The following is a 21396-nucleotide window of genomic DNA, read 5'->3' on the forward strand; positions in this document are numbered from 1 at the left end:
AAAACACCAATAAGCATAAAATAAAATAAAATAAATAAAAAAGAGCTTGAGTTATGTTCACTGGCTTCAGGCTCCACCCATGTTCTTGTCAAGCACATATTAAACTGTATGTGAACTCTTCCTCTCTGTTGGGGTAGAAGAATCGTTCTACAAGCCAGAAACTCTGCTCAGCACATTATACTCTGCACGTGGATTTGCGTTTAATAGTTTCCAGCTCCTGTGAGGCGTGCTGGCCAAGCAACCATCCAGCTAATGTGCTGCACTGTTAGCTCCTGCTGCACTGACCGGTTCTGCTGTGCTAGGTAAATCCAGACACAACTGGGGGTCGCTAAGGAACACATTTCCAGGCGTTCCTTGGACCAGCCTGGCAGACACCCCTGCCATTAAAGGACGGTTTTTCCTGCTGATCTCTGAACACAACATGTCCTGCACATAAGTTGCTCACAGCCTAGGCAGCATGTCCCAAGCAACACCCTGGCCACCTCTGTCAAATAGCCCATTCCTGGCACTGAGGACCGATACTACAAACTGCCGCCCACCGCCTTGTCTTGGATCTTGGTGATGGAGTGCAGGTCTAACCCCCTCCCTCCCAGGCCCATCCTTGTCTACATCACATCTGTTTGTGTACTGAGGACAGACAAGGGCAGGAAGTGCTTTCTGGTCAGCAGTGGCACTGAGGGGTTTTCCCTGGTGGGGAGAACATACTACTTCTAGTGTGTGCACAGGGCTCAGCCTCACATTGTCTTTAGCACAGACACTTTGTCTTTAGTGATCAGTGAGCATTTCTTAAGAATTAGGTGTTGTGAATGCGTCTAGCCTAGGGATTGGGAAATGTGTCTGTGAGCCATGCTGGCCTGTCATAACTAAACATGGGCTTTGGCATTTCTTTCTTTTTTTGTTTTTGTTTTTGTTTTTTGAGACAAGATTTCTCTGTGTAGCCCTGGCTGTCCTGGAACTCGCTCTGTAGCCCAGGCTGGCCTCAAACTTAGAGATACACCTGCCTCTGCCTCCTGAGTGCTGGGATTAAAGGCGTGCGCACCCCACTACCCTGCCAGTTTTTTGCATTTCTAAGTGGTTGGAAAAAAATGAAGAATTTACTGACAGCCAAATTTCAGTGCTGATCCTGCTACACTGTTTGTTTATACTTTTGCCTCGGTGACAGGTGAGTCACTGCACTACTTAACTTCCTGTCTGGCTTTCTACAGCTTGCCAACTCCTGATTCTATGGGAGAACTTCAGTGGGATGGACCACAGGATTTATTCAAACCCGCACAGCCACTGAATGTCTACAGCCTCAACTGTTTGAGGTCGTTCTTTCAATTTGCTGAACCGCAGGCCTCCTCTTTGGCTGACCAGCCCCTCCACTTCCATTTGTCCCCTGACTCCCACCCGCCCAGCCAAGCCACCTCCTTCGGCCTTCACACACCATCATGACATGACAACATAGATGCCCCCGAGTCTTTTAGTAACAGCGCTGCACAGAGCCTTCACAGGGCAGCCCTCCAGGAGCGGAGCAGGAGCGCCGCCTGGCAGAGCGCCTCACACTCCAGGTTAGCCAGAAACAGCATCTGCAGCTTTGTTGCCACGCAGCTCTTCTCCACCAGCCTGTCAGCCAGCAGAGTGGCTGCCGATTGCTGGAGGAGCCAGCCAATCATCTTGTCCAATTTCAGATTCTTCAGGGCTAGAAGATGCTCGCCCCAGAGGCTCAAGTGTAGCACGTTTGCAGCCACACGTGCAGAAGGCCTCTGCAAAGCAATGGAAGGTGCGTCAGGATGCCTTCAACAGACACTTGGTCTGCACTGTGCTGCGGGGGTGGGGTGGGGGGTGGGGTGGTGTCATTTCAGACCTGCCCAGTTCCGTCCTTCCTCCACCCTCTACCATCAGCTGCTCCCTAACAGCACAGACCCTTGCTTGTGTCAGCTCTGCTGGGACACCTTTGTCATGGAGGGAACCCACATGTCTGGGTTCTAGCACTGGTACAAGAGGCCTTACCTGGTGTGGTTGCTGAGCTAACACTGAGCAGCTGCTGTGAGGAGCAACTGTGAACAGTGAGGGGTGTGAACAGTGAGAGGTGAGAACAGTGAAGTCTGAACAGTGAAGGGTATGAACAGTGAGGGGTGAGAACAGTGAAGTCTGAACAGTGGAGGGTGTGAACAGTGAGGCCTGTGAACAGTGAGGGGTGAGAACAGTGAGGGGTGTGAACAGTGAGGCCTGTGAACAGTGAGGGGTGTGAACAGTGAAGGGTGTGAACAGTGAGGAGTGAGAACAGTGAAGTCTGAACTGTGAGGGGTGTGAACAGTGAAGGGTGTGAACAGTGAGGGGTGTGAACAGTGAGGGGTGTGAACAGTGAGGGGTGTGAACAGTGAAGGGTGTGAACAGTGAGGGGTGAGAACAGTGAAGCCTATGAACAGTGAGGGGTGTGAACAGTGAAGCCTATGAACAGTGAGGGGTGTGAACAGTGAGGGGTGTGAACAGTGAAGGGTGTGAACAGTGAGGGGTGAGAACAGTGAAGCCTATGAACAGTGAGGGGTGTGAACAGTGAAGCCTATGAACAGTGAGGGGTGTGAACAGTGAGGGGTGAGAACAGTGAGGGATGTGAACAGTGAGGGGTGTGAACAGTGAGGAGAGGTGTGCAGGCTGCAGAGCAGCAGGCTGAGGCCAGGTCTGTCTCGGGCTTTTCTAAGGAGCCACCTGAGCCAGACCTGTTGCAATTATGGCTCGGGCAGATTGGCCTCAGTGCTCCTGCCTGTCTGAGGGCAGGGCTTCCCTCCACGTGGGGCAACTTTGTTACACATTTCTCAAAAGCACATCCTTTTCTTCCTAAGCCACTCTTATTTAAATAAAATTCAAATGTGTTTATTACATTTACTTCTATATTGGGGTGGGGCTGAAGGAGCTGGTTCTCTTCTACAGTGTGGGTCCTGGGATTAAACTCAAGGCATCAGACTCAGCAGCAAGTGCCCTTATCCACCGGGCCATCCTGCCAGCCCTAGGCTGTTTGTTGTTGTTTTTTGTTTTTTTTAGTTATCGTTGGGTGTGTATGACATGTATGGATGTGCATGTGTGGCACGTGTGGAGGTCAGAGCATAACTTGTGGGGTCAGCTCTCTCTCTTCACCTTGTGGGCTCCAGGGATTGAACTCAGGTGGTCAGGTGTGCAAGCACCTTTACCTGCTGAGCTATCTCACCAGCCCATCTTTTTTTTTTTTTTTAAATTAAATTAAATTAAATAAATTAATTAATTAATTTTTAAATGCCGAATGCTGTTTACTGAAGGAGGGAGGAGGTCTTAAATACAGGCTTACAGCACAATGGGAGAACCCTGGAGGGCAGAAGTTCGCTACAGATATTTTACAATCTTGCATCTAAGCTGTTAATACCCATTATGCAGGATACACAGACAAGGAACTTCCCTTAAGCATTCAGGAGGGTGGAACCCAGGAGGGAATTAGCATAGGGAGGATATCAAGGTCAGCAAGCAAGGGAACAGTTACCCCAAACGGGGGGCCAGGGCTTTACAGGTCCCCCTTTTACTAATAAATGAGCTTCTGACTTAGGTTGCATAGGACGTCAGCAGGTCACCTTACCCGTCATGGAGATGCCTGCCCAGGCCACACAGGCGCTCTGTCTTAGGTTGGTGAGTGCCCCCAGGCATTACCTGTCTCTGAATATTCATTATCATACAGGCTCAATCATGTGTGAGCTGCAGAGTTAACTGCTGCCAAAGATCTCAAAGTGGTGCTGCAGCCCATCCTTCTAAGCAACTTCTTTTTTCTTTTTTTTTTTAAAGATTTATTTATTATGTATACAATGTTCTGCCTGCATGTATGTCTGCAGGCCAGAAGAGGACACCGTATCTCATTACAGATGGTTGTGAGCCACCATGTAGTTGCTGAGAATTGAACTCAGGACCTCTGGAAGAGCAGTCAATGCTCTTAACCTCTAAGCCATCTCTCCAGCCCCCTAAGCAACTTCTTATATGACCAAAGCCAAGAGGACAGAGGGAATGGGGACATGGTGCTTGCCCAACATTCATGTGGCCCTGGGCTTGAGCCCATAAATGGGGAGCAAATGGAGCCCAAAAGAGGCATTGCTAGGACTCTGATTAAGGGCTCACTGGCCAGCTTCCTGCTCCTGTTTCTTCTTACACCTGTTCTGTAGTTGGCCTTTGCCTGTATATGACAGAGTTTAATGCTGTAGGGCTTGCCTAAACTTGGACTTGACTCAGACATGAACAAGGGGCCATCATTCACACAGTCCAAAGCCAGGGAACAGCCTCACCTTGCTGGTCTCTCGCTGGAGCAGTGACCTCACCAGCTGTCTTGCATCTGGAGGCACGGACTTGGGCATCTCAGGCAGCTGAGCTTCCTGGTAGCTGCGGCTCTCAAGGTGGGCTCTGCCTTGGCCATAGAAGGGATTGGCAAGCCCAAAGATTTCATAGGCGATGGCCCCCACAGCCCAGGTGTCAGCCTTGCTGAAGTCAATTACTGCCCTGGGGCCAGGAAGGGCTGTGGACACCTGCAGGAAACAGACAGTGAGAGATCAGGCCCCAGCAGGCCTACTATTTGTGTCCATGCATGTCCCCTAACCTGGGATCAAATTGGAACCCAGAATTAATTAATTTATTATTAATTAATTAATTAATTAATTAATTAATTTTTTGAGACAGGGTTTCTCTGTGTAGCTTTGCGCCTGTCCTGGATCTCGCTCTGTAGTCCAGGCTGGCCTCAAACTCACAGATATTACCACCTGCCTCTGCCTCCCAAATGCTGGGATTAAAGGCGTGCGCCACCACTGCTGGCTGGAACCCAGAATTTAAATGCACTGGATCAAGCTCTGGGGATCTACCACAGCTGCCTGGTTGATGCTGACAAACGTCCAGGGACCTCAGGTCAGCCTAGTTAAAGCAGAGCAGTGGGGCAGGAAAACCTAAGAAACACCCACTAATGGCAGAACACACACACAGCAGGACTCACCTCAGGGGCCATCAGGGAACCGTTGCCACCGAGGTCCACATACCAGCTAGTGAAAGGCAACTGCAGGCCGATGCGCTCGTCAGCCAGGCAGCAGCCAAAATCCGAGATCACCAGCCAGGGGCAGCTGTCTGGAGAGGCAGCAGAGCTGAGCAGCAGGGTCTACTCCTGCCCTTACAGTCCCTCCCAGGTCCCTCCAAAAGCCACCAAGACATGGATGAACTGGACTAATAGGCTGTGTCCAGGAGCCTAGGCCAGCAAGGCCTAGATGGGAGTCTTTATGAGTGAGCTCACAGTTGGGCTGGCAACAGGTACATGGGAATGCCACCCAGAAACAAGGACCCAAGCCCAGGCCCAGACAGTGGACTAGATAAAGAGGGGGAGGTGAAAACAGTTCTAGTTAACTAGATATGCCCCGAGACCAAGGGACCTCAGCTTTGGTTAAATGATCTCCAAGGGTCTATACACCCTAGGAGTCTTAGGTTTGAATTTGTAATGCCAATAAGTCTAATAAATGGATCTTGGGAGATAAAGGGGGTTCACACAGAGTTCCTTGAAAAAGCCAGTTCACTTTTTAGTTACACATTTAATAATCTTAAATTTAATTAAAAAAACACCTCATTTTTACTTTTGTCTAGTGTATGTCTGTCAAGTGTGTGAAGGTGCCCATGGAGGCCAGAAAGGTCATCAGATCTCCTGGAACTGGAGTTACAAGGAGCTGGGAGCTTGCACATGGGTGCTAGGAACTGAACTCAGGTCAACTGGAAGAGAGGAGAGCACTTAACCACTGGGCTCCTCCAAATCCTTTAGAACATTCCCAGGCAGGCAGGGGGCTCCTATCTGAGTGCTGCCAGTGACAGAGGCAGCTGGGTTTGTGAAGGCAGCTTTCACTGAGATAGAATCCACCTTCCTTTCACTGGCTTGAGAACTGCAAGACCAATGATATTGTTCTGCAAATCCCCAGAGAGGATCCTGAGAACTGGGAGAGAGCTGCTGCCTGTCTCACCCATCAGATGGAGGGAGTCATCTCTTGTGGTGAAGCTAAAGACAGTACAGAGTAGCCAGGCGGCGGTGGCGCACGCCTTTAATCCCAGCACTCGGGAGGCAGACGCAGGGAGGCAGACGCAGGCGGATCTCTGTGAGTTCAAGGCCAGCCTGGTCTACAAAGTGAGTTCCAGGAAAGGCGCAAAGCTACACAGAGAAACCCTGTCTCGAAAAACCAAAAAAAAAAAATCCCCTCTCTGGGGATTTGCAGAACAATACCACGTCTTGAAAGAAAGAAAGGAAGGAAGGAAGGAAGGAAGGAAGGAAGGAAGGAAGGAAGGAAGGAAGGAAGGAAGAAAGAAAGAAAGAAAGAAAGAAAGAAAGAAAGAAAGAAAGAAAGAAAGAAAGAAAGAAAGAAAGAAAGAAAGAAAGAAAAGAGAGAGAGAGAGAATGATGACTTTTGGGGCTGGAGAGATGGCTCAGTGGTTGGGAGCACCGACTGTTCTTCCAGAGGACCTGGGTTCAATTCCCAGCACCCACATGGCAACTAACAACCGTCTGTAACTCCAAGATCTGACCCCCCCAGATATATTTGTAGGTAAAACACCAATGTACATAAAATAAGAATAAATAAATTAAAAAAAAAAGATAGTACAGAGTAGAACATTCAAGCTGGGAGGACGGCTCAGTGGTTACAGTGATGAGTGATGAGGACCTAAGTTTGGATCCCAGCACCCGCATAAAGCTGAAAGACCCTGTCTAAAAATGTAAGGGAGAGCGGTGGAAGAAGCGGCCTGGTATCAACCTCTGCCCCCCCCTCCATGTGTACCTCACATGTACACACACATACCCTGACCTCAGGGTCTCCATCCCTTGCCCTGAGTTCTCCCTGGAGCACTCTGGGTATGGCCAGCACCTACCTGAGTCCAGTTCCACAAGTATGTTGTCAGATTTGAGGTCCCGATGGGCAATGCCCTGCTGAACCAGGTGGTCCACGCCCTCCAGTAACTGCAAGGTCATCATGGTCGCCAGGCGGGGACTGGGAGTGTGCTCCTGAAGGTACTGGCGCAGGGTGCAGGGGTAGCTGGCAGGGAGGACAGAGTGTCTGGACATCCCAATTCCCACGGCCTCATCCACTCCTAGGACCGGGCCTTTCTTCTTCTGGAGCTTCTGCTCTCTTTGTTCCTGAGCATCCCTTCAGATCCCTCCCATCCTGACCCCGGAACACGGAAGCCACGACAGTGCCGCTCCCCAACTCCTCAGATCCACCCCTGCAGTTAGATGGCACCGAGAGGGGAGCTATGAATGTGCCAGAGCACTGGGTGGGAAGTATATTCTGGAAGGTGGGATGTCTGTATCACTCCAACAGCTCTCCTACACACAGCCCTCATCTGCACGCTTTGTTCTTCCCAGAAGCTCTGTGCTCCAAGGACAGGGACCAGCTCCCATGGGAAAGGAGAAGCTGCTTCAGGGTCCCTACCCCCAACCCCCCACACCACCGCTTACTTCTTCATTACGAGGAAGAGTGTGCGACTGTGGCCCAGGCCTTCTGGGTGGAGGCGCGGTGGCAGGACATCAGGGTAGTCAGCCAGGGCCCCTGGCAGCAGGGGTACAGATGAGGTGAAGGCTCGGAGAACCCGGATGATGTTGGGGTGTGGGGCGAGCTTCTTGGGACCGCCTCGGGATCGTCTGTTCAGGCAAATGGGACAGCAGACGAGGCCAGCATCAGAGACGAGTGCTGGGAAGACAGCCAAGGCCGCCACAGAGGCACTCATTCACTCACAGTTACCAGTACTCACGGCAGGTCTGCCCTCCTCCAGCTACTGCACCCGCTGTGGGGCAAGACCCAACAGGGGTGACTCCTCACATTCAGGGGCTCCTCTAGTCCACCCTGCGGCTCATCTCTTCATCCCACATGGCAGAACACAGAACACGGTGGCTAAGAGACCCTGGGAGCTGCCACACTCAGTCCTTGAACTTGTCACCCATTCATCCCCTCTAAGCTCAGGGTGCAGTGGGCAGTGGGGAATGAGACAGTGATGCACTGTACAAGGGGTTGATACATAAAGCACGACAGTCACGCTCAGCAGAGCGAGCACCCCGCAGTGCTGATGCTCACAACTAGTCATGTAACTAGCACTTGCTACTGGCACACTGAGTACCAGGCACCAGCTATGATGCTGGGAGCTTTGAGATCTAGCACAGGAGGCATTCTTTTAGCTCTCCGAGGACAGGGACCCAGCCTCTGAGGCAGTCCGCTGCAGTGGTGGCCCTTGTCCACTCCTACAGAGTGCCCCATAGCCATAGCCCTACAGAGGCACAGCGGTTAACATTGTGGACAGGGTGGCTCTGCGTCCTGTGTGCCAGCTCTGCCCCTCAAGCCAAAGCTGACGGGACCAAGAGTAGGCATTTAGAACCAAAGGCAATGTGCTCATCGGTTCATCTGAGATCCTAATGGCTCAGGGGGAGGAACAGGCAGGTTGGTTGCTTTCTTAGGGCACACAAGGAAGGCCACAGGAAGTAAAGGCCTGCAGGAACAGAAGAGGCACAGGGAAGAAACACCAGCACTGAGGGCGGAGAGGAGAATGGAGGAGGGCCCAGAGATAGGCCAAGTGCGGGAGGATGCCCGCTCTGTCCTGGAGCCTTGTGGATGAGTCCACCTGTGTCCTTGTCCTGGCCCTCTGTGTCACAGGAGTGGGTCCTGCACTACGGAGCACTGCTCTTGGCCCTGGGTCACTGGTGACAGGGAGCGCAGGACCTCAGCAGGAGGCTGGCAGCCCTGGCAGGTGTCATAAGAGCTCTGAGGCAGTGTGGGAGAGGGGCGGGATGTGTCTGAACTAGGTCTGTCTGCAGTGTGCGGGAGCGGCCTGAGCACAGCAGACCGAGCTCATACTTCCGGGGATGGTGTGGGACTCAGGAGTGGGAGGGTGCAAAGGGGCAAGATGAGAAACGAGGGGGAGAAGCAGCAAGGAGCTGAGTCCGAGACCCCTGCCGAAGGCCACGTGGACATGGCCCGAGGGCTCTGGGGAGTTTCTCTGGAAACCCAGCAGCACTTCTGCTATTACTCGGCACAGACACCTGGGCTGGAATGCAGAGCCAACTGGAACTGTATAAGCAGAGACACCCGGGCAAATCAGACTGAAGGCCAGACGGCTACGAAAGCCACGGAGGGTCAGGGCTGTTTCAGAGAGTGCACATCATCGGGCTTGTGGCCAACATCAGTAGTGTTTCCACCTGTGGAGACAGCGCACGTGTACCACTAGGTGGCGCCACACACTGCTTTGCAGGAATGAGGACATTGTCTAGCATTCTGAACTGGCCTGTTCACTCCTGCTCCTCTGTGAATCAACCATCCGCATCATTTGCTGGGATGAGATGATCTTCAGTCTTTCTCAAGCTTAATTTACCCACAAATTGAAAATCCTTCTAGGACATCATTCACTAACCATCCACTGTGTGGCACATCAGACGTGGTGCTGAGTGTGGGAGATAACAGGGACACATTTGTTTTCAAAGAACCTGTGATTGCTCTGGTGGGCAAAGGGGTACTTACCTGTAAGTGACTCCTCCATACTCTCCATCCAAGGCCACCCGGCTTGCTGGGACCAGCTCCTGGCTCATTGTGCTTAAGATGGCTTCACTGGAGGAACCTGCCTGGAACATACCCACAGTGCACCCGTGAGTCCACAGACCTGCGTGGAATGTCAAGTCCATGCCCTGCCTGGGATCTGAACCAAGACATCTGCAACCTAGAACTGGTCTGAAAGTCAAGGCGAAATAACCTCCCTAAAGCAGCAAGTCTGGAGGGAGGTGCTACTTAGAGCATGCTTCCCGCACCTCGAACCCTTGGTAGTCAAGCGGCCCTGGGCAGGAACAGAGGCCAAGATTTCAGAGCTCACCATCAGGGGTGTCTCCAGTCACCAGCAGCTCAAACTGGCCACAGGGAGGTAGCAGTAAGCCTTGGATCAACTTGTTGGGGTTTGGGGGAAGCACAGGGCTCCTCCTGGCCAGGGGAGCCGGTCGTAGAAGGAGGTGTGAGGACAGTATGGTTATATGGCTGGCCTCAAGTGAAATAACCATCGGCTCAGAACCCGTGGTTTAAAGAGCTGCCACTCAGAGTGGTCCACAGACCAGCAGCCTGGGCACCATCCGAACTGGGGAAAAAATCAGACTCTTAACCCTGTCTGACAGAAGCCAAATCTATTGTCGGTCCTGAACGCCTGCCTGGTGGATGGTGGACACGTTACAGTGTCCACAGACAGCTCCGACTCCCATGTAAGAGAGCGGACACCTAAGCCCACAGGCCCTTCTTATGGAAAGCCTAGGAAAATCTCTCCCGTCCCTGAAGATCGACACTTTGAGAAGTCCCTGCTCAGAAGATGAAAGGTCCATCCTTACCGAGATATTCCACATCATCTTGATGGCAAAGGGAAACGCCGGGGCCCGCTCCCCATCTGCTCCCTTTGGGAGGACATCTGGGCCTTTCCTTAGAAGGCCAACGCACTTGGCCTTCTCCAGGTGCTGGGGCAGTGTGGGCACGGTGGCTTCGTACACAGCAGCGCTGCAGCCCTTGCCGATGGACTGTCCTATCAGGTAATCCTCCAGACGGAAGCCCTGCCAGCATCGCGTGTCCAGCGGGTCAGACACCAGCTTGCTTTTCTGTGTAAAAATTGCCTGTGAGGAAAAAGAAGGCGCTGTGATCCGGGGGCTCCAGTCAGGCCACCACAAAGCAAACACAAGACGGGGAGAGGCACAGTGAGGCGGGGTCCTCACCAAGACTGCCACCTTGACTTTAAGTGTGGGCTTGTCCTGGGTGCGGGCTAGCCTGCCTCTGTCTCATTGTCTAGGACAGTCTTTCTCACAAATCCCTTCGCTGTGACCAGAGATGGTCCAGTGCAGGCTCTGCATCCGTGGCTTCAACCAACTGCAGGTGGAAAAGAGTCTTTTAAAATTGCAACTGCAGCCCCAAGGTGGTGGTGCATGCTTTTAATCCCAGCACTTGGAAGGCAGAGGCAGGTGGATCTCTGTGAGTTCGAGGCCAGCCTGGTCTACAGAGTGAGATCCAGGACAGCCAGGACTACACAGAGAAAACTTGTCTCAAAAAAAAAAATTGTAAGTGCAGTCCAAAATGCTGGTGCACACCTCTAATCCCAGCACTCAGGAGGATCATGAGTCTGAGCCTGAGCCATATTGCTGTGGAACAATTCTCTTGTACACTGTAAAGATCTGTCACTTGAATTGGCTTAATAAAATGTTGATTGGCTAGCAGCTAGGCAGGAAGTATAGGTGGGGTGTAACACGAATTCCTAAATGGTCTTAATAAAAAAACCCAGGGCCAGATATTGGGGTAAATGCTGAAAGATTGGAGAGACAAAGGAACAAGCCACAGCCACCACCAAAATTTGCCTCACCAATTCCTCAGCCTGAAAAAGCCTCAGCTGATAGGCCTCTAGCTGAATGAGCTTCCTCCACTGAAAAGGCTTTATTTAGTTCCTGTCTCCTCATGCCTTATATACCTTTCTCTGCCCACCCATATCATTTCCTGCCTCAACTTTCCTAGTGCTGGGATTAAAGGCATGTGATTCCCAAGTACTGGGATTGAAGGTGTGTGCCACCACTGCCTGGCTCTGTTTCTCTCCTAGACTGAGTTAATCTCATGTAGTCCAGGGTGGCTTCTCAGAGATCCAGACTGATCTCTGCCTCCTGAGTGCTAGGATTAAAGCTGTGTGCCACCACTGCCTGGCTTCTTTGTTTAATCTAGTGGCTTGTTCTGTTCTCTAATCTTCAGGCAAATGTATTAGGTTACACAATATATCACCACAGAGGGGCAACCAAACTAAGAATGCTGGGAAGAGGAAGGGCAGAGTCAGAAGTCACCAGCCAGATGCAGAGGAAGCAAGATGAGAATGTTGTACTGAGAAAAGGTACCAAGCCATGTGGCTAAGCATAGATAAGAATAATGGGTTAGTTTAAGTGTAAGAGCAAGTTAGTAGTAAGCCACAACTACTGGCTGAGCATTATAAGTAATGTTAAGCCTCTGAGTGGTTATTTGGGAACTGGTGGGCAGGAGAGAACCATCTGTCTATGGCCATAGAGTGAGACCTTGTTTTTATGTTGTCTTTGTTGTTTGGTTTTCAGAGACAGGTTTCTCTGTGTAGCCCTGGCTGTCCTGGAACTCACTCTGTGGACCAGGCTGGCCTCCACTTCACAGAGATCCACCTGCCTCTGCCTCCTGGGTGTTGGAATGAAAAGGTATGCACCACCACAGCTCCAAATATGTAATTTATATGTACATTTTTTTTCCTTGCAACTATTCTATGAACAACCCAGTAAGCTGCTCTTCACATGGCATTTGTTCAGGTCCTTGTAACACCACATCAGGCACTGTCAGTGATGTAGAGATGATTTACAGCACACAGGAGGTACACATAGGTCCATACAAAACCGTACAAAGTTCTTATCTATCTGAGGACTAGACTTTTTCTATCTGAGGGGAAAATAAGGAAACACATGCTCTCTGATGATAACTTTCTCTTTTACTTCATCTTAAGAAATCTCAGGCTGGAGAGATGGCTCAGCGGTTAAGAGCACTGGCTGTTCTTCCAGAGGTCCTGAGTTCAATTCCCAGCAACCACATGGTGGCTCACAACCATCTGTAGTGAGATCTGATGCCCTCTTCTGGCCTGCAGGGATATGTGCAGACAGAACACTGTATACATAATAAATAAATAAATCTTTAAAAAAAAAAAAAGAAATCTCTTTCTGAAAATCTATCTCTATCTCTACACAGCTACAGTCTTAACATAAAGCTATAGATCTCTCTTTACATACATAAATCTCTCTCCTCAGAACCACATATTTCTATACATAGTTAAATCCTTTTTACATAGCTCCACATCTCTCTTCTATATACAATTCTTCTCTCTACTCTGCTACATTCCTTCCCACACTACTAGATCATTCACTCACTCTTTACTCATTCATTCACTCCCTCTCTCCCTCCCTCTCCCCCTCTCCTCTACACACACACACACTCCCCTATATCTCTTTTCTATATAGCTACACAAGCCCTCTCTTCTACATAGCTACTCATCTTTTACCCAGCTGTCTCTGCACACACCTCCTGCTCTCTCAGCACACACCCACACACCCACACACACCCTCTGCCCAGCTCTTTACACAGTAGCTCTCTACCTAGCTCTACACAGCCGTTATCACAGCCAAACTCTGGACAATTATACTTACATTTTCAGGGTCCAACCCATTCTCATAGCACATGATTAGTCACCATTTTTCTCAGGCTAGGGAGGTCACACTGACCAGCCAGCAAGTAACACTTGGCCATGCATGTAGCTCTTTCCCAGACAGAAAGTGACATTGAAATTCAGGACTTAACAGTGACAGTTGGCTGAACCTGAGTCCTGTAACATAAACTGAGGCTGGGAGTACATGCAGAAAGTCAATTACTACAGAGGACTATGTCTACCAAAGTTGCTTCAAGTCTGACCTTGACTCAGCAATAAACACCTGAGAATCTGTCCCTGTGTACTCTCTGCAGGGGCAGCTAGTCTGTTTTAAATTTGTTCTGAAGTCTAAAATTAGATGTCTTTGTGACTTGAATACTGTTACTTTCCTGTGTCAGTTATAAAAAATATTCTAGTATTATTTCTATTAATCAGAATTATACAGATTAAGCAGAAATCTTCTTCCTGACCATCCACAGCTACATATGTGCCCAATAGATGGAATATTTTCACAAGATAAATACACAAGCAGTGGGAAGACACCCATAGCAGTTTTTAGGGAAGAAATGTAGTGGCACACGAGAAAATTACAGACAAGAGCAACCGGTTATTTACAGTCAGTGACCCCAGGGCCTTGACAGGTTGGGTTCCCCATCAGAAAGTTATTCGTCTGGCGGGTCGACCTGTTGAACACTAGTTGTCACCTGCTGTATACTTCCACGGCCTCTGGCACCATCTTATCGAAGGGACATGGACTGGTATCTGTGAATTTTGATATCTGAATGGGACCTACACCCCAGCTCTGCGTGTCTCTCTGTACTTACTGCAGCTGCCTTTCTGAGTTCCTTCATGAACTCTCCCCCAGACCCCCATATGCATTTTGCTGTGCCCAGCACACCCCTATCTACTCAAGCCCAGCTTGGGCTGTCCTTCCTCCATAACCAGCCCTGGGGACCAGCCTGTCACACATGCCTTCTGCAGTTCCAAGGCACCAAGAAGCTACAACACATTGAATTGAAGCTTCTCACTGTTTAATACATGGAAATGGGTGTTCCCTTGCCATCTGCGTCATAAACCCCAGAAGGCGGGGAGATATCTGCAGAGTAATCCCCATCAACCAGGGTTTGAGAACAAGATATTTTTAACTTTTTATTTTGAAGTAATTACTCTCACAGGAAGTTGCAAAAATAGCACAAAATGTCCCTTGTACCCTTTTCCCAGCTTTCCCAATGGCAACACCTATACAGTGGTAGCACAATTATCACACTGACACAGGTCCACAGTTCACTACTGTCACTACATTAAAAAATTTGAACGTGTGTGTGTGTGTGTGTGTGTGTGTGCGTGTGTGTGCAGCCCCACACAATCTTACTTCATGTGGATTCATGTGATCACCGCCCAGTCCACATGCAGGACTGCTCTGTGGCCACAGGGCTGCTCCACGGCCTCAGGGCTGCTCCACAGCCTCAGGGCTGCTCCATGGCCTCAGGGCTGCTCCATGGCCACATGGCCCCTTGGCTCTCCCACCATCTCTACTGCCGTCACCTCCCCTGTCTCCGGCTTCCCTGGTCAGTTTTCCCACCACAGTTACCTCGTGCCAAGAGAGTTAGAAATGGAATCGTCCAGTGTGTAGTTTTCCGAGCCCAGGTTTCCATGCTAAGCCACGGCCCCAAGGTACATTTAGGTCCCTACCTCTACCAACTGCTTGTTACTGCTGAGGAATATTTTATTATGGATATACCATGGCTTGTGTTACTCTTCATGCATGGATGGATATTTGTTTTGTTTGTAGTATTATAAATAAGTTTGCGCCTGTTTGCGCCAGATGGTGGTAGCTCACGCCTTTAATCCCAGCACCTCGGGAGGCAGAGCCAGGCGGATCTCTGTGAGTTCAAGGCCAGCCTGGTCTACAGAACAAGATCCAGGACAGGCACCAAAACTACACAGAGAAACCCTGTCTCGAAAAACCAAAATAATAATAATAATAATAATAATAATAATAATAATACTTTTGCTACCATCATTTATATACAGCACTAAGTAGACTTATATTTAAATTGTGAAATTCTTTTCTTTAGTGATAGGGTCTCATTACATATATCCCTGGCTAGCCTGGAACTTGCTATGAAAACCAGGCTCTCCTTAAACTCAGAGATCGGCCTATGTGTGCCTCCACAAGTGCTCAGAGTAGAGGTATGGGCCTCTATGCCCAGCATAAATTGTCAAATATATAGAACATAAATTTTAAGCATTTTAAATGGACAGCTCTGCAGTGTTAAGAATGTTCATGTTGCTAAACAACCACTGTTGCCATTCATCTGCAGAACATTATTCATCCTGCAAAACGGAAACTCTATCCTTACTATACAACTACACTCCATTCTCCCTCCCCTCTGACTGTGAACCTTTACAAGCCTGGCTTTTAGACCGGAACCATATACTGTCTTCAAGGTTCATCCACTTGTAGCAGGTTCCAGAATTTTCTTCCCGTTCAAAGGCTGAGTAATATCCTATATTGTGTGTACACACCACTCTTTGTCACCTGCTGTATACTTCCACTGCCCCCGGCACCATCTTACCGAAGGGACATGAACTGGTATCTGTGGATTTTGATTCTGAATGGGGCCTAGGACCCATTCCCTGTGGTCACCTGAGGCTTGTCCTAGAGCTTTGCCAGGCAGGGTTATGCATTCATGCACTGAGGGACACCAGGGTCACTTCTACCCCGTGGCTACTGTAAATAAGCAGCCTTGAGCTTGAGTGTGCAGAGGTCTGCTCACCCTTCCCATCATGTCAAGTATCTGTGGAGAAGTGGAATCACTAGACGGAGTGATTCTGTTTTTAACTCTTTGGAGGGTTAGGGTTAGGGTTACCATTTCCCAAAGCAACTGCAGCACACAGGTTTTTGGGTGAATGTTTGTTTCCCCAGTAGATGCTGGTGATTGTAATGACAGACTGGTGTGGTAAACACATATTTAATTTTGTGTTGCTTTTCATTTTCGACAGCCACCAGTAAGGCATGAGGGATCCCATTTCCCACCCTCACCACACCTGCTATTGTCCTTATTTGGATTTTTAGCTGTTCTAGTAAGTGTGCACGGGTACCTCATCTCATTTTAACATGCACCTGTCAAATGGCCATGCTTCCTTGTCCCCTGTGCTCACACCTCTATTTGTTCGCTTGCTTGCTTGGGACAGGGTCTTGCTGTGAAGCTACGTAAGACACAGGAATATGATCCCAGTATTAGAAACGGGAAGTAGATAGAGGAAATGCTTGCTTGGTCTTTCCTTGATCGATATCTTTGAGCATCGTGGTTTATCCTCTGCCCCTCAGCCCGACCTTGTAAGATTCAGGGGCTACGCTCACTCAGCAAGTGGTTCCAAACCCCAGGAGAAAGGCTGGCCTCCCAGAAGAAGGCTGAGTTCTGCAGCTGTCAACCTGAAGACGTGAACTGCACAGCCAGCCCTTCCCTGGGCCTGCCTGCGGGATTTAGATCTGCCAGCCCAGCATGAGCCAAGTCCTCAAAATAAAGTCCCCATCTCTAAATATACACATCCCATTGGTTTTGTTTGTCTGGGTGACCTTGACTAGAAGACTTTGGGAGTAGAAAGAAAGGTCGCTGTGCTATTTTAAGAATTTAAAAGGCTGAAGAACTCCCACGTATCCAGTGATAACCCCGCTCGGGTTCACTAAAACATTAGATGCGCGTTGTGTTCTCCCAGGCCTCTCTGTAGTTTCTGCTCAGCCTCTCACCCATTGTTTGGCTAACTGGAGCGGCACTCTGGCTCAGCAGGGGGCACAGGCGTTGAGAGGGTAGACTTTGGGCAGTGTGATTTTGAGTAAGTCATCTCACCTTTCTTGAATGTGTGTCCTCCATGACAGCTACATCAAGGGATAAGAGTGTTATGATGTTTAGAAAATGTATACAAAGCATAGTGGCACATGCCAATAATCCCAGCACTTGGGAGATGGAGATAGGAAGGTCAGAAGTTCAAGGCCAACCTGGGCTACATATACAAATCAGAGCTGCCCTCCACCCCCCACAAGCCCCAAAAGAAAAGAAAAACAAATTTACTCAAAGCCACTTGCCATAATGTAACAGGAACTAATAATTAGCAATACCTCTTCTAAAACACACTGTAAAAAGAAATGCAAAGTGCTGGCATATGAGGCCATCAGTAACTGGAAGTAAGTCCGACTTAATTGATGATTTCCAACTTACACTTCAGTCAAAGATAGACCTTAATCTTATCCCTTGACCCACTACCAGGTCTAGGTATGCCCTCGTGATATGCTCCTAGACACATAACTAAGATGCCACGAGTACCCCACCCCTTGAAATTGCCCAATCACGGCTCAGGGCCCTGCCCTTCCCAATGCCCACGCCCTATCTCCTACCACGCCCTATCTCAGATTTGTGGTTCAACCTCAGACCCGCCTACACTAAGGCTCAGAGCCTGACTCCACAACCCCTGATGCCTCCCTGGTTCTGTGCCCGCCCCCAGTCAGCGGGCGCAAACTTAATGGTTCTGGAACCACTTTCCAGACCTACTCCTAGCCACGCCTCCGCCCTAAACCAGCGTTCCCTATTTCCTCCAGACTCGTGGGGCCTCCACACCCCCGCTTCCAGCTGTGGTTCTAACTGTAGCCTCTCCCTCTCTGGCCCCAGGTCCTTGCCGGATTCTAGCCCCTGACCCTAGCCTCGCCTTCGCCATAGCGCCACTTCAGTCATGGCTCCGCCTCCCAGGACTCAGGGCCCGCCCCCGGCCCAGCCCCACTCCCGACCACTTTCCTAACCCCGCCCCCTCCCGGCCAGGCTCCGCCCTCTCCCCGCCCCGTCTGGCCTAAAGTCTCAACTCCCGGCCCGGGGCTGCCCGCCCACCGCTGCGCTCACCTGGATCTCCTGACAGGCCGAGGCGGCCCGCCGACCCTCCGCCTGCTTCTCCTCGATCAGCCCCAGCCCCAGCCCGAAGGCCAGGAAGACGGCTCGGCCGCAAGGGCCCGCGCCGCCCCGGGCCCGCACCGCGAACTGCCGCTGGATCCGCGCCGCCAGCCCAGCCACCGACTGGCGGAAGAAGCGGTAGCGGTCGGGAAGGGGGAGCCCGAGCGGGCCTGGCTGTGCTCTGGGGCCTGCGGCCCGGCCCGGGCGCTCTCCGCGGCCCCAGGCTGCCGCTGGGCCAGGCTTCCCCAAGCCCGAGACCGGGCCGGGCTTGGCCGCGAAGCGCAGCAGCAGCGCCCGACCCAGTTGCAGGCCTCGGCCCAGCGCCTGTCGCACCGCCATGGTGGCGCGGAGACCCGATCCCACTGCCACCGCCACAATCGTCCGGGAGGCCGGGGACAACAACAAACTTCGGGGGCGGAGCCTATGCGCAGGCGCGGGGGTGTGGGGGGCGGGGCCGCGGCAGTTCCCCTGCTCCGTGCACGAGGGCGCTGTCCGCTCATCTCCTAGTCTGGCTGGTTTGCACTTTGAACCCTGATGGACCGGTTGCAAAACAACTTCACCGGCCCTGGTTAAGAGGAGAAATTGAGCCGGTAAACTAATATTTGTTATCAGTCACCGATCCCGGGCCACTTACACCTTTAAACTGATTTAATTTCCCCACCAATGATAGAAGAGTGCCAATTTTGTAGATAAAAGAGTGCTGTGTTTCCAGATTGCATGCAGGTATTAGAGCCGAGGTTGAAGTTCAAGCTGCACTGGCTGTTGAGGGCCTTGTCTCTTCTCCTCCGCCCCCAAAGTGCTCTCATGCTCCTGTACAGGTCGCAGGTTCCAGAACTTCTTAGGACTCGGAGGCAAATCTTGACCAAAAGCCACAATGTATGCCTACTGAGTGCTGGATTTAAAGGCGTGTGCCCCCACACTCAACTTTCCAGATTAAAAAAAAAAAGCCGGGCGGTGGTTGGTCATGTCTTTAATCCCAGCACTCAGGGAGGCAGAGCTAGGTGGATCTTTGTGAGTTTGAGGCCAGCCTGGACTACAGAGTGAGTTCCAGGAAAGGCGCAAAGCTACACAGAGAAACTGTCTCAAAACAAAAACAAAAACAAAAACAAACAAAAAAAAGTCCCAGGAGGCTGGAGAGATGGCTGCCGCTTTTCCAGAGGACCCAGGTTTGATTTCCAGCACCCACATACTGGCTCACAATCATCTTTATCTCCAGTTCCAGGGCTCCAACACAGTCCTCTGGCCTCCTCAGGCACCAGGTGCACAAGTGGTGGGCAGACATATATGCAGGAAAACCATGCATATAAAACAACAACAAAACCCCTGAGGTCCAGGGATCTAACTCAGGTTCTAATGTTTGCAAAACGAACTTATTTGTGTGTGTGTGTGTGTGTGTGTGTGTGTGTGTGTGTGTGTGTGTGAAGTTTATCTATAGAAATCAGGCAACTGCCAAGGGGCCCATACTTGAATGGTAGGTACAAAGTATGTGTATATAAGATATGTATCTTTAGATATTTAGATGAGAACCCAGTAGTTTCACACTTACTTGTAGACTCACAGAATGCAAATATATGCTCCTTAAGTAGGTTCAGAGTACTGGGTATGGTGGCCCACATAGAGAGTTCCAGGCCAGCCAGGGATACATAGTGACATAAAAAAAAAAAAGTACCATTCCAAGCCGGGTGGTGGAGGTGCACACCTTTAATCCCAGCACTCGGGAGGCAGAGACGGGTGGGTCTCTGTGAGTTCAAGGCCAGTCTGGTCTACAGAGTGAGTTCCAGGACAGGCTCCAAAGCTACAGAGAAACCCTGTCTCAAAAAAACCAAAAAAAAAAAAAAAAAGTCATTCCAGCCAGGTGTGGTGTCACACACCTTTAATCCCCTAGCACTCTGGAGGCAGAAGTAGGTGGAGTTTGAGGCCAGCCTGGTTTACAGATGGAGTTCCAGGACAGCCAGGGCTGTTACACAGAGAAATCCTGTCTTGAAAAATAAATAAAAGGGCAAACTTTGTTACTCAATTTACAAAATGTTCAAAGGCAATGAGACTGATCTATAGTGTTAGGAGTCAGGATGCTGAGTGCTGGTGACCTCTTTCATGACCTGTGCGCCCATGTGATGAATTCATGTTGCTCACTGTACACTCGGATCTATGCAGTGCAATTTTCTGTTCTCCTCGCTGCCTCCTGTAACATATGCTCTACCCCTGAGTCCCAGACCTGGAGTACACTATTTCAATAGGACTTTTGTGGTGGGCCACCTCCTCAGTACTGGGGTCATAGGATGCACTATCACACCCAGCTACGGGATGCAGCACTGAGGATCAAATCCGGGTTTCATTTGCGGTAGGCCAGCTCTCTACCCGCTCAGCTCCATCCCCAGCAGGATTTGTTTCCTAATCTCCTGTAACATAATCCTTTTCCGTGAGGCTTGTGATGAGTCCTTAGCCTGAGAAGGGCATCCTTTGGAGTGCAGGAGTGTGTTTGTTATAAGCCTCGGGATTTGTTCTTCTAAGCTGCAGCCGGTCTCACTACACTGGGATAGGTAACCCGCCTGCCGGAAATGAATTCTCCAGACTAATGTTAATTAACCTGCTGCTGTAAATTGGATGTGCTCCCGTCTCCTTCTTAGGGGAAGTCTTAGCTGCTTTTGACAGGTCTGGGCCAAGCACAGCGTGAAGCCTGATTCCTGGGCAGAGATCTGTATAGAAAAGTAATGTCTGCGCATAGCTCCAGGCAGGGCCTGAGGACCTCTGTGCTCTCCACCTGTCATCTATGATAGGGGCCCAGGAGGTACCTTTCTTCCAACCCTCTTCACCTCTCTTCTATTTTCTGTTTACATTTATGGGGAGGTATGTGCTTCTCTGTGCATGTAGAGGCCAGAGGCCAACATCAAGTATTCTCCTCTTTTGCTGTCTACAATGTTTATCTATTTATTTTTAAGACATGGTCCCTCACTGAGCTTGAAGCACACCTGTTTGCCTAGAGCGACTGGCTGGTGAGCTTTGGGATCTGCCTGTCTCTGCCCCTCTGCTCTCAATGCTGGGCATACAGACATGCACTGCTACACCCAGCTTTTATGTAGGCATTGGGATTCGAACTCAGAACCTCATGTTTGTGCAGCAAATACTTTACCCAACAAGCCATCTTCCCAGCCCCCATTTGTCCTAGGATGGAAACCTTTCTGTGGCACCAGGAGTCACAGAGGTGGCTAATCCTCAGTTCCCTATAACGTCTCCCCAGCTTGGCACTGATACC

At 50.3% G+C, this 21396-nt stretch overlaps 1 protein-coding gene across 1 annotated transcript; it reads right to left on the reverse strand.

Moving 5' to 3' along the window:
• Positions 1-175: 175 nt before the first annotated feature.
• Pink1 (PTEN induced kinase 1) lies at positions 176-18556 on the reverse strand. Its single transcript, XM_006980888.4, has 8 exons — positions 18096-18556; positions 10355-10630; positions 9510-9610; positions 7463-7645; positions 6877-7040; positions 4976-5103; positions 4281-4517; positions 176-1745 (listed from the first exon to the last, which is right to left on the reverse strand). The coding sequence occupies exons 1-8, from the start codon at positions 18480-18482 to the stop codon at positions 1488-1490; spliced, it is 1734 nt and encodes a 577-aa protein (XP_006980950.1). The 5' UTR covers positions 18483-18556; the 3' UTR covers positions 176-1487.
• Positions 18557-21396: the final 2840 nt, after the last annotated feature.

This window comes from Peromyscus maniculatus, chromosome 2 (assembly GCF_049852395.1).
Source record: "Peromyscus maniculatus bairdii isolate BWxNUB_F1_BW_parent chromosome 2, HU_Pman_BW_mat_3.1, whole genome shotgun sequence".
Taxonomy (NCBI): Eukaryota; Metazoa; Chordata; class Mammalia; order Rodentia; family Cricetidae; genus Peromyscus; species Peromyscus maniculatus.

What these genes read in the sequence shown, in the direction of transcription:
- Pink1 (XM_006980888.4), bottom strand. Translation starts at nt 18,482, where the DNA reads ATGGCGGTGCGACAGGCGCTGGGCCGAGGCCTGCAACTGGGTCGGGCG. An exon ending in ACTTGTGGAACTGGACTCAG is followed by an intron (nt 5,104 to 6,876) that starts GTAGGTGCTGGC and finishes CTGCCTCTCCAG; the next exon opens with ACAGCTGCCCCTGGCTGGTG. An exon ending in TCCAGCGAGAGACCAGCAAG is followed by an intron (nt 1,746 to 4,280) that starts GTGAGGCTGTTC and finishes ATTGCTTTGCAG; the next exon opens with AGGCCTTCTGCACGTGTGGC.